General features: G+C 30.6%; 3 protein-coding genes across 3 annotated transcripts; 1 reads left to right on the plus strand and 2 right to left on the minus strand.

Moving 5' to 3' along the window:
* Positions 1-499: 499 nt before the first annotated feature.
* Positions 500-5,167, minus strand: LOC122521408 (maternal embryonic leucine zipper kinase-like). Its single transcript, XM_043642119.1, has 13 exons — positions 4,892-5,167; positions 4,659-4,809; positions 4,455-4,564; positions 4,231-4,384; positions 4,045-4,151; positions 3,804-3,971; positions 3,525-3,722; positions 3,303-3,444; positions 3,144-3,230; positions 2,673-2,745; positions 2,450-2,600; positions 2,076-2,179; positions 500-1,994 (listed from the first exon to the last, which is right to left on the minus strand). Exons 1-13 carry the CDS (start codon positions 5,033-5,035, stop codon positions 1,724-1,726), a joined length of 1,860 nt encoding a protein of 619 aa, XP_043498054.1. The 5' UTR covers positions 5,036-5,167; the 3' UTR covers positions 500-1,723.
* A 173-nt stretch (positions 5,168-5,340) lies between these two features.
* On the plus strand, positions 5,341-7,642 carry LOC122521409 (gamma-secretase subunit Aph-1). Its single transcript, XM_043642120.1, has 2 exons — positions 5,341-5,938; positions 6,076-7,642. The coding sequence occupies exons 1-2, from the start codon at positions 5,706-5,708 to the stop codon at positions 6,557-6,559; spliced, it is 717 nt and encodes a 238-aa protein (XP_043498055.1). The 5' UTR covers positions 5,341-5,705; the 3' UTR covers positions 6,560-7,642.
* On the minus strand, positions 6,944-11,291 carry LOC122521406 (mediator of RNA polymerase II transcription subunit 17). Its single transcript, XM_043642118.1, has 8 exons — positions 10,777-11,291; positions 10,475-10,657; positions 9,926-10,242; positions 9,659-9,871; positions 9,368-9,573; positions 8,717-9,289; positions 8,441-8,589; positions 6,944-8,365 (listed from the first exon to the last, which is right to left on the minus strand). The coding sequence occupies exons 1-8, from the start codon at positions 10,863-10,865 to the stop codon at positions 8,152-8,154; spliced, it is 1,944 nt and encodes a 647-aa protein (XP_043498053.1). The 5' UTR covers positions 10,866-11,291; the 3' UTR covers positions 6,944-8,151.
* Positions 11,292-11,419: the final 128 nt, after the last annotated feature.

Here is an 11,419-nt window from a genome sequence, read left to right on the forward strand (position 1 = left end):
AACATTCTAACCTAGTTATTAGTTCAAATTTAAAATTATTTTATATTCAAAGTATATTAACAAGTATGTAATATTTAAAAAATATATTATTGTTTAAACATAAGTTAAGTATATTCCACGTACATTACATTTTGTTTAAATAATTGAAAAATAATTAATTTAAGCTTACCTGTACGGAAAAGAAAACTTCGATGATCACTTATCGGAATGCGAAATAATACTTTTTTTATTTATTTCGATAATCGAAGTAATATTAAACTTTGATCTTTATGACGTTAATCGACAACTTCAAACTTTCGATTAGTCTATAAGATGTCAAATCCAAATTATACATGTATGTATGTATGTATGTATGTATGTATGTATGTGTGTATCCAACATAAGATCAATTTGATTTTTCGTCGATGAAAAAACAGATCATTCTATTTCGTAGATATATATATATACATATATAAAAGATCTCAAATGAAAAGGGTTAATTGTAATACATGTGCAAGGATCGATTTTTAAATAACTTTTATATGTTAACAATAACAAGAAGGGATCAAAAGAAAAATACAAAATTCCATCGGCGAAACCTTTGTAAACCCTTTTTCGATACATTTACCGACCGTAAAGTAAAAGTCATGTTCAAGCCTTATTTCTTCATTTTGCAAGGATCCAAAGAAAGAGATCGATCGATCGAAACTGACATAGAACGTACTAAGAAAGATATATATATCCACTCGAATAGGAGAGTTGAACACGAGTGAAGGATTCGACGAGCGGTCGAAGATAAAGGGATCGGTCTTACCTTTCCCATAAAACAAAACGGCTCCATTTTATGCTGATCGATTTGTTCTATTGTGATTTTATATCTTCACCTGTCTATACTTACATTCCCGCACCGATGCCAAGGTTCAAACGTACCGCGATATTTTAGATCCCTTTATCCCTTTCCTATGAACATCAAAACGAAGCTTTACATATTTCGCGATAAGGTCGGCGAAATTCAAAGATTCTACGTTCTTTCGGCGAGCTTTCTTACACACTTTTATACCAACTTGTAAGTATAGTTGGTACAAAGGGCTCATACTTACGATACCTATCGAATGCATTCCAGTTTTCAAAATGATAGGTAGAAAACAGAATACAATCGATCTGGTGCAAAATGAAAGTTGGAATTTGTCTTAAATATAAATATATATATATTTGTGTTTCACACACACACATACTATATGTTGCATTTCTTTAACTATTCATTAAACTCTATAATGATTCTTATATAAAATGTAACGTCTATAACAAGGACAGAACTTGTCTTATACATACGTTCTATGAAAGTTACTTTCATCATTGCATTTTATAATACCATTACACGTAATAAATTTTGCATATTTTTTGTTTTTTATTTTGACAAACTTATCATTTATATAGAAAAGCCATTCTATTTTGTTATAAAAATGAATAATATATTAATCATCTGAACAAGAATGTGCGATATAAAGTGATAAAATTTTTTATTTAATATTATATGCTTGCTTAATCAGTATTGTATATTTGAATATATGTACACCTCTGTTTGTTCTTTCTTTTTTTTTTATAGAATATCAAACATATTATATATACGCGACCGATGCATATTATCTGAGATCAAAATTTGTTAAATCTTGGACTAAGTAAGTAGTATTTAAAATCGTCAAAATGATCTCTTTTTATATCCATTTGAAAATGCTATTATTTTTTAAATAGGACATTTAGATTCGGAAGAACCATCTTCTTGCCTACTAGATATATCTTCAGCTGCCAAAGCTAAAACCTCTTCGCATACACGTTTATAAACCCATGCATCACCTTTTAATCTTTTTCTTCTAATACCAACCAATGGTTTATCATCAGAAACACCTTCTAATAAGCATACTTCTAATTCGAATGAACATGCATTTCTAGGTAAAAATGGTTTCGCATTATTTAGATCTTCCGTACAGTCATCTGTTTCTCCTTGTAGAGTAAAACTACGACAAATATTTATAATTTTATTAATTATTAAATCGCGTGTATTATATTTTAAAAATATATTTTTTTTTCTTATTTACCCTTTTTGATGGCACATAATTCCTTTACGCCGTAAGGCTCGTCGTAATTGTGATAAAACATATTTCGGACAATCGCTGGATGCCGATGACACATTACACAAACCCTTCAGAAGAAAATTGTTTAAATCATTTCATTAAATTTATATATATATATTATGTACGTAAGATATTTTTTGTAACTCTACCTGGAAGATACAGACTAACGAAACTCGATTTACTTTCTCTTATGGTTAATATATTAAAATATTATAACTCTTTTTTTTTTTACTCTTTCAGATTGGTCAATTCACGACTACACAACTATTGATCGAACTCTCTCATACTCACATACACACACACATACAACTGAAATTTTATAACGAGAAAATACATACTTTTCCAGAAAGTACAGTCGGCTGATCAGGGTCTAAATTTTCATTTTTAATTCGTCGTTTCGGAGTAAGAACACACCTAACGCGATGCAACCCCCTCTCCAAACCCATCATAACTTTTCTTGCACTTCCCGGCGTCGAAGATTGTGCATCTCTATATATAGAATATTTTTAATATCAGATATCAATATTATTCTATAAAGAAAGAAAATGACAATAATTTTACCTAAATTCTGTTGGTACGTTATTAGTAGGAGTAGATACGAGTTTATTTTTGTCAATACATTTTTTTGTTGGAACTGCAATAAAATATTAAAAATATTATAATAATTTTTATGTTAGCAGAAATATTAAAATGAAACACAAAAGTATATACTTGTAGAGATATAAAAGTAGAACATATAAATTTCACTGAAAGAGAACTTCTAATTCTTTCTCTCTCTCACTCTCTACTGTAATTATCCACTTTACGTATATCTACTGTAATGTATAGATCTTGGGAACTTCCATTAAAGTTTCTAATTAAGCTGTTAGTATCACCTAATTAATAGACAACTTTAGAGAACATATTGCAGGCAGAGAGAGTATAGATTTTATTACCAAAGTAAAATAGCTTTCTTAAGCTGTGCTTTATAAGAAAACAAATATGTTGAAATATATATTTGCTCGCATATAATTATAATAAAATAGAACTTACCAGGTGAAGAAACATCGTCTAATTCTTTACTTCTTAATCTTTTTCTACGAGGACTGTTTGGTTCTGTGAATTGTTTGCGATTTTTTTCTAGAAATAAAAATACAATTCGATATTAAAATAACATCGCAAATAACAAAAGGAAATTACTACAGTACTAACCAGCAACAGGAGTTTTGTACTGACTAGTTGGACAATCATTGGTGGCAGGTAACTGTCTAATTACTTTACTTCTTGGAGAGTGATCCAAATTTGTAATAAAATTATTCATTGCACTTTCGTGCTGTGGTAAATCCATTCCTATCTATATAGAATACGTAACGATACGTAATATCAATAATTAGGAACGAAAAATAGGTATAAAAAGTAATAATAAATATATACCAAGCCCTGTCTAAAATAAGACTTTGCTGAGGATGATATTTTTAAAGAAAGCCCACGTAGTTTTCTATCGAGTAATAATAAATATGTAGCTGTCCTATAATCAGTTCTGTCACTTTTAGCTAATGCGTTCCATATATCCGAACTGTGCTCTCCGCAAATAGCAGACATAGTACTTAATACGTCATCGTCTCTCTCAAACTGCATGTCCATGTAACAGAATATTTCTTTTATTGAAGTAGCCTGATATACCGATGAGAAAATTATTTTTAAATTTCTTACATTAGTTTTATGAACAAATGATATTGGATTAAGAAAACCTGATGTTATCCATGAATGATTGCACAATTCTTGAATCGTTATCCTTTTTTTTGGATCTCTTTGTAACATTGCACGAATTAATCTTTTGCTACTAACAGACAACCAGCTTGGCTCATCATATTTCCCGCTCTGAGTGTAACAGATAAATTTAAAGTAGCATTTAAATGAAAGGAAAATAATACTAAGGCGATGATGTTCTTACCAAAATTTTTTTGTATAAATTCTCTATACTATTGTCATCAAATGGAAGGAAACCACAGAGTAACGCATAAAGAATAACTCCCATACTCCAGATGTCTACTTCTGAACCTATTCAAAAATAATTATAATAATTTCTGGTTTTTAGTAAGAATAATAAATAATTTAAATTTTAAATATTGGTAAGAACCTAAGTATTTTTTGCCCAATATCAATTCGGGTGCGGCATAAGTTGGAGAACCGCAAGACGTATACAAATGCGATTGCATTCCACTTTTTGGTTTTGCGCATAAACCAAAATCGATGAGTTTTAAATTTTCATTTTTATCTAATAAAACATTTTCCTATAAATAAATAGAGCTCGTTATTTCTGTCTAATTATTAATATGGAATAAAAATATAAAACAAACATACAGGTTTAAGATCACGATGAGCATATCCTAGACTGTGCAAGTACGCTACTGCAGAAACAATTTGACGAAAAAATTTACGAGACTCTGACTCAGACAATCTATTTCTTTCGACTGCAAAAATAATAAAATTATGCCTTGACTTCTCATCGATGGTAATATGTCAGCGTAAATAAAATAAATCAAATAAAATGAAGTGAATAATCACCTATGTGGTCAAACAATTCTCCTCCTGAACAATATTCTATTACCATAAAATAATAAGTATCTGTTTCTATAACTTGATACAACTTGCATATGTGTTGATGTAACAAAGTTTTAAGTGCCTCTACCTCTAATTTAACCCTTGGTAAATCATCCTACAAATTTCCAATTGTACATATATTTCAATTTGTCTATTTTGAGAAAAATTCCTTTAAAATAATACAAATAATTACTTACGCCCAAGGCTGTCTTGTCCATGATTTTGATGGCTACTTTTTCTCCAGTTGCAACGTGAATACCGAGTTTAACCTTAGCGAAACCACCACTTCCAATGGTCCTTTCCAATTCGTATAACCCTTTGAGAGCTGCATATCGTACCATTATCAAAAAAATTCAATCAATTCAATAAAAATACTGTGCAAGCGAGTGACACTCGCTACTCGAATAATTTTTCAAACTATGAGTTTAACGTAAACAGTTTTTAAAAGCCAATCAAGATCGCTGCCTATTCATAACTAAATTCATAGCGTCAATAGTACCAACGTTATAACGTTAAGAAAAATAATAGCGAATGACAGTTGTTTTCCTTTGATATTTTGAACATTTTTCTCTGTATATATTTAATAGAAATCATGTCAAATATATTTTTTTTAAATTGTTATTTCTTTAAATGTTTGTAATACTTATATCAGTTGCGTAAAATAAAGAATGACGTTCAAGCTTTTAATACGAAGGATATCGATAAACAATCGATTATAGCAGTGGTTTATCTCGATGTATCTCATACAAAAGTGCTTCCATTATCAGTAATACGATTTCGAAAGATTGTTGAGAAAAGTCACACTTAACCTTATAAGTAGATTCTAAAATGTCAAATTGAAAAATTGTGTCTGTAGGAAAACGATAAATGCGCCCACTAAACATCGACATCCGAGCCGTAATAAGGCTGTGTAGGGTTAGAAGCAGTTAGCATTTGAAGAAAGGTCAATTGACAAAGAATAAGCACGCGCGAGTGATTAAGCATTCATCCTAACAACTAAAAACAACTAAAATGACGGTTATGGATTTTTTCGGTTGTGCTTTCTTGGCTTTTGGGCCTCCATTTGCCATGTTCACATTTACTATAGCTAATGATCCTATCAAAATTATTATATTAATTGCCAGTGCCTTTTTCTGGCTTATTTCTTTACTTTTATCATCCGTGCTATGGTATGCTGTTGTTCCACTTCAAGATCATCTTTCATTTGGATTAATATTTTCAGTATTGTTCCAAGAAGCATTCAGGTAATGCATTTGTTTACATTTGCTTTTTTATATATATATTTTTTTTATTTTTATATATAAATATATATATGTTTATGTATGCGCGTATCCCCTCGTGTAAGGACGGTGCGATACTAATTAATATTGTAAATTGGTAGGTACCTTTTATACTGGGTATTACGCAAAGCCGAAAGAGGCTTAGAAAAAGTAACAACAACTCACGTAGCTGATAGCAGACACGTGTTTGCATACGTTTGTGGCCTAGGCTTTGGTTTCATGAGCGGAGCCTTTGCTCTGGTCAATGTGTTAGCAGATGCGGTAGGTCCTGGAACCATGGGTATTCGACATGGTACGGAATACTTCTTCATTGTATCAGCATCCACCACATTGTGCTTCATTTTACTCCATACTTTCTGGGGCGTCATCTTTTTTGCTGCTCTCGATAAGCAAAAATGGGGACAAATAGTGTGGGTCGTAGCATCGCATTTGTTTGTCTCTTGCATGACACTATTAAATGTATACAAACTTTATGTAGCCAGTATCTCTTTCGCTTACATTGTTTTAGTCATGAATGCGGCTCTTGCCTTTAAGGTCGCAGGTGGAAAAATACAGAATATCGCTCAGTGCTTTTTAAGAAACTAAGAATTTATATAAGAAATACTTGGCTAATAAGGTATAGATTTAAATAACAAATATTTCGTTTTTTATAAGAATAAAAGTCTGGACGCAATACGTTTAATTTCCTAATAAATAACTAGTAAAAAATTTTATGATCTCTAGTTATACTTATTAAATATTTACTATCAGAATAAAAGAGAACAAAAAAAGAATTAAGAATAAACAAAAGCATCGAGAACCACAGCCAAATTGTAAATACACTATTTAATTGAATTCTTCTAAAATTTCTGTTGCAAGAGCTATTTTAGATAACCCAATCTATTTAACTTGGTACGCTCTAGCATTAAGTTTTTTGGTAAAATTGCTAGTCCGTCCCTTAATCCATTGAGATAAATGATAATACTGTAGTTATTGTTCAAACTGCAGTAGAACAAAGACAATGTTTTAATTTAAAATCTAGTTACATGATACAGTGTACAGCGTATTCATTTGGGAAAACTAATATCTACAATGTGTGTGACTGTATGAATGTATGTTGTGTATTTAATGTGTATGATATAATGATACAGATTACATTATGCAAAAGTTTAAGAACAGATTATTACTTGAATATAATATACAAAAGATGCGATAAGTAAGGAATTGTTCATTAATTTTATATATATATGATAGTTTGTTAAAAATGTAATTTAGATAATTACTAGATCATGTTATATCCTGCACTCTATTTCATTTACGTCATGTCATATTTCATAGTAGTTTATTAACCAACTCATATTACATTTCATATATTATGTAATTCAAATAAAAAACCATTTTTGTACAATCGCAGGTGCATTGATCTATTCCTTACCATCATCTCGGAAATTAAGTAAATGTTTAATGTACTTAAAATTCATTCAAATGTTAAAATATATTTTATATATCACTGTCTTTAAAAAAAGAACTCATTTTTTTTCACACGCATTAATAAAAAAATAATCAATTAATTTTTTGGATGGAAATGATTTTTCAGTGCATTATTGCTCCTATTCAGATCAAATCGCCATGCATACTTTTTGACTATTAATATCACAAATATATTTCTCGAATACTTTAATACGCAAATTTTATAACGTTTATAATCATTTTCTACATAATCTAAGTATAGGAATATATATACTTAGATTAATGAGAATTTGGTAGAATCCTTTTATCAACCCTTATCTCAAATTAATTATTACAAAAATATTAACTTTATAAACGTTAGACTTTTTGAAGAGCAGCATCTTCGGAGTTCTCTATTCTTTTTTATAACGTACATAAAATATAACAAGGTGATATTGAATATTGACTTATAAAATCTGTTTAATAAAAGTTCACTGGTATTGATATATAATAATAAGTATACTTATTGAAATTTATAGTATGTTACATAATTGCAATAGTTCGAGAAAAACTGCTCTTAAGAACTTTTCAATATATCGACATTATCTTGTTTTTCTAAAATAGCAATATATTGCGTCCAAATCTGTTAAATATGATACTTTGTACAATTGTCTAAAATAATATGATCTGTATGTTTTGCACCCTGTGAAATGGAGAACTACAAACGAGCCCTTTTATGTATAACGCGTTTATGAACTGCTTGTTAAAGAAGCCATGAGCAATTCCATCTTATTTAAAAAATTTTTTCCTTCCATTTTATCCCATCTAACTTCTTTGAACGAACCACCTAAATTTTCCCATTTCCTTTCTCGCACTAATTGACCTGGAAAGAAATCTTTTCTAGGAGAATGCGCTATGGCCACTTGTATTCCTGTTTGAGGTTCGCATCTTACGGCAATCATTCTGAAAATAAAAAGTATAATACATATAATAATTGTTATTAAAAGTAATTGCACAAGTATATAAATAATAAATTACCTGTCACCGATTGGTGAAGCTAAAATGCAACTGCTTGCATTTCCTAAAGGTTCAACCGCACCTAAACCAAGATGCGAACTATTTCCTAAAAGTTGCCAGCCCATGCATTTTGCCAAAGATTGTACTGCCGTTATTTGATGTTGATGTATCTAAAATAATCGCAAGATTATACATATTATATAAAACTAAATGTAGCAAAATTAATTAGATTTTATGTTCAACTAATTCTATGTTATTTAATAAGTTAATAGCAATCAATAATACTGAGAAACTAACCTGACAAAAAATTAAATCTCTCAACTCCTGAGGTTCATAACTCATGTGCATTACTCTGCCATCTCTACAGACGCATTTAAGTGATTTTTCTCCTACGTGAACAATTAAAGAAGTTCGATATAAACTGTCGTATCCATGTGTTAATATATTTATTTTGACGCATGATTGCGTAGGGGAATTTAATGCCATCCAATGAGATACGATCAAAGGATCTTTAACTTCTTTTGCTATAGTATCGAGAACGTATTCGGTACGTAATCTCATAAAAAAATGTTGAGCTTGTTGAATGATCTGTTCTAATAGCGTTTGGCTCTTAGCCATTTCTAAAAGTTCGTATCTATCTGCTGCTGTTGGACCAGCTAAACATCGACGTTTACTAGGTCCCAGTGGACCCGACGAAGGGTGAGGAAATGGATGATGAGTATTTTTATGATGTACTTCACGTAGTAATTGATGCAAGGAATGCTCTAGTACATGATCGTGATCAGTCTTGTGAGGCGGAGGCGCAGTTGGTTTTTTGTCATTTCCAGTACTATGACACAAACCTATGATCAACTGAATTCCTGGAAGCACCTGATACAGAAAATAATTTTGTATATTTCATAATAATAAACTTTTTAAAAAAAACATTTCAAAGAATATAATAATCACCGTTGCCATTATTTGATTTCCAACAACCATATGTGGAATCGGTGCACGTAAATGTACTGCCTCTCTTGCCAATTGACTAAATAATTCTTTACAAAATAAAACATTTTGCGCTGCTTCTAATTTTTGTTGCCAATGCATATCCGTGTTGGAACTATGAGCGCTACTATTAAGTAGACTAATATTAGCACTGCATAAATCCTCTTGATCTGAAAAACAATACGATTAATTCTTAAACAAATATAATCAGAATTATTATAGAATATGAAATTAATGTTATTTTTGTTATGTTACCTTTTTGACATAATACTTCGATATAAGCTACTCCTTGTAATTCGCTAGGTATAGTAACACGTAATGCAGATGCTTTTGAGTTGGATGGTCCATGAGATTGCCCGGTAGTATTACTACTAGAATTAGGCGAAGCAGGAGGACTACCATTTGGTTTTTCTTCCTCTTCCGCTTTTGTTACTTCAAACATACCAGTCTGCGTATACTTAGAGCCAGCTGCAATGAATTATTGTAAGAAAATAGATAAAAATGACATAAGAAAAATATTACCTGTTCTATAACTAAGATCGCCAATTATAGAATTGGATACTTTCTTTAAACGCCAATTTTGCCTTAATCTTAACAATTCGATGTGAAAATCTAGAGTATTACGATTCCTAGCTAATTCATTTTGACTATTTCGCAATCTTTCTGTTCCCATCATAAGAACGGAAGCAGCTCCTGCTAGTGCTTTCTTTCTAGCATATACTTGGACCATTGGTTTAACTTCGTTCGATTCTTGAGGCACAGGATCCAAAACTAAATAATGTTTTTCTTTCGCTATTGCAAGAACATCCGCTAATACGCATACCTCTGTTAATGCGTTCCTAAAACGATCAAATCATTGAAATAAAAGTATCTATTGTTTGTAATTATAAATATATTACGAATGAAATTTTTTCTGTGCATGTAAGGGTGCATTATGTGCGTGTACTTGAGATGAAAAAGCGAAGCATTGTTAGACGAAGAAACCACGTGTTGTTTTTTTTGTGTTATCATTTATTTTAATAAGCGGTCTATTTAATTATACAAATGAACCCTAATAGATGGAATAAATACCTTAATTTGCTTCTAACGCTATCCCATGGCCACAACGAAGATTGAAAAGATGCCGGATCCTTGGAATCCTCTTCGCTTTTATCACCATTTTCAGATTGTTCTTTTTTAATATCTTCTCCATTAGTTTTACTAAAATCTATTTTCTGGGCAATTTTAGCCAAATTTTCGGATAACGTAAGGGGACTGTAATATCGAAATTATACCAATTAAGGTTAACATAGATATCAAGATTTGACAACACGCAATGCTACAAGTAAAAGAGTTCCTTAATTATAGGACTAATTTATAAATTCATTACATACGCCTGATAAATTTCCTGTCCATCATAAGTGATTTCTTGAATTTGATTTTCAATCGGTGCTTCTACCGAAATGTTCACAGAAAACGCCATTATTGTTTACGTATTTTAAGTCACGACTGAAATTATGCATGCATTACACAAGACTCTGTTCACCATCTTCCCTTTAAAATAGGTGCGACATCAGCGCAGCACGTATGGACAAAATAGGAACTACAAAAAGCACAGGGGAACTGTGAGTAAGCTTGTTTAGCTAAAGGGTTATACTCCTTTCACACTTATCTAAATTCGCCTTTTCTACTTGTTTAATAGTAGCGTGCGTCTAGCAACTACTATTTTCGTTAAATAGGACACAATGCTTAAAGACAAGTGTATAATAAGTATCAGATATTAATAATAACTATTATATAAATTTGTGACAAAAAAAAAATAGATATTGTCTTGCAGCTTTGTACACCACGTGTTCAACTCTATAAACACATAAATTTCTGTTTGGATACCACGGAATATAAATTGGAAAATTTATTAAAAAGCTATTAAACGCATTTTGAAATTTGATATTTAATCAGTATAATTTGGTATTGTAGTAAATATTAATAGAAATATACAAATATAATATAATATATGTATAGCAGGTGAAAGTACGT

Source organism: Polistes fuscatus, unplaced genomic scaffold, assembly GCF_010416935.1.
Source record: "Polistes fuscatus isolate 324 unplaced genomic scaffold, CU_Pfus_HIC Scaffold4, whole genome shotgun sequence".
NCBI lineage: Eukaryota > Metazoa > Arthropoda > Insecta > Hymenoptera > Vespidae > Polistes > Polistes fuscatus.

What these genes read in the sequence shown, in the direction of transcription:
- LOC122521408 (XM_043642119.1), bottom strand. Translation starts at nt 5,035, where the DNA reads ATGGTACGATATGCAGCTCTCAAAGGGTTATACGAATTGGAAAGGACC. An exon ending in TGGACAAGACAGCCTTGGGC is followed by an intron (nt 4,810 to 4,891) that starts GTAAGTAATTAT and finishes GGAAATTTGTAG; the next exon opens with GATGATTTACCAAGGGTTAA. An exon ending in AACGTACCAACAGAATTTAG is followed by an intron (nt 2,601 to 2,672) that starts GTAAAATTATTG and finishes TTCTATATATAG; the next exon opens with AGATGCACAATCTTCGACGC.
- LOC122521409 (XM_043642120.1), top strand. Translation starts at nt 5,706, where the DNA reads ATGACGGTTATGGATTTTTTCGGTTGTGCTTTCTTGGCTTTTGGGCCT. An exon ending in TTGTTCCAAGAAGCATTCAG is followed by an intron (nt 5,939 to 6,075) that starts GTAATGCATTTG and finishes GTAAATTGGTAG; the next exon opens with GTACCTTTTATACTGGGTAT.
- LOC122521406 (XM_043642118.1), bottom strand. Translation starts at nt 10,865, where the DNA reads ATGGCGTTTTCTGTGAACATTTCGGTAGAAGCACCGATTGAAAATCAA. An exon ending in GGACAGGAAATTTATCAGGC is followed by an intron (nt 10,658 to 10,776) that starts GTATGTAATGAA and finishes TCGATATTACAG; the next exon opens with TCCCCTTACGTTATCCGAAA. An exon ending in GAAATCAAATAATGGCAACG is followed by an intron (nt 9,290 to 9,367) that starts GTGATTATTATA and finishes TTTCTGTATCAG; the next exon opens with GTGCTTCCAGGAATTCAGTT.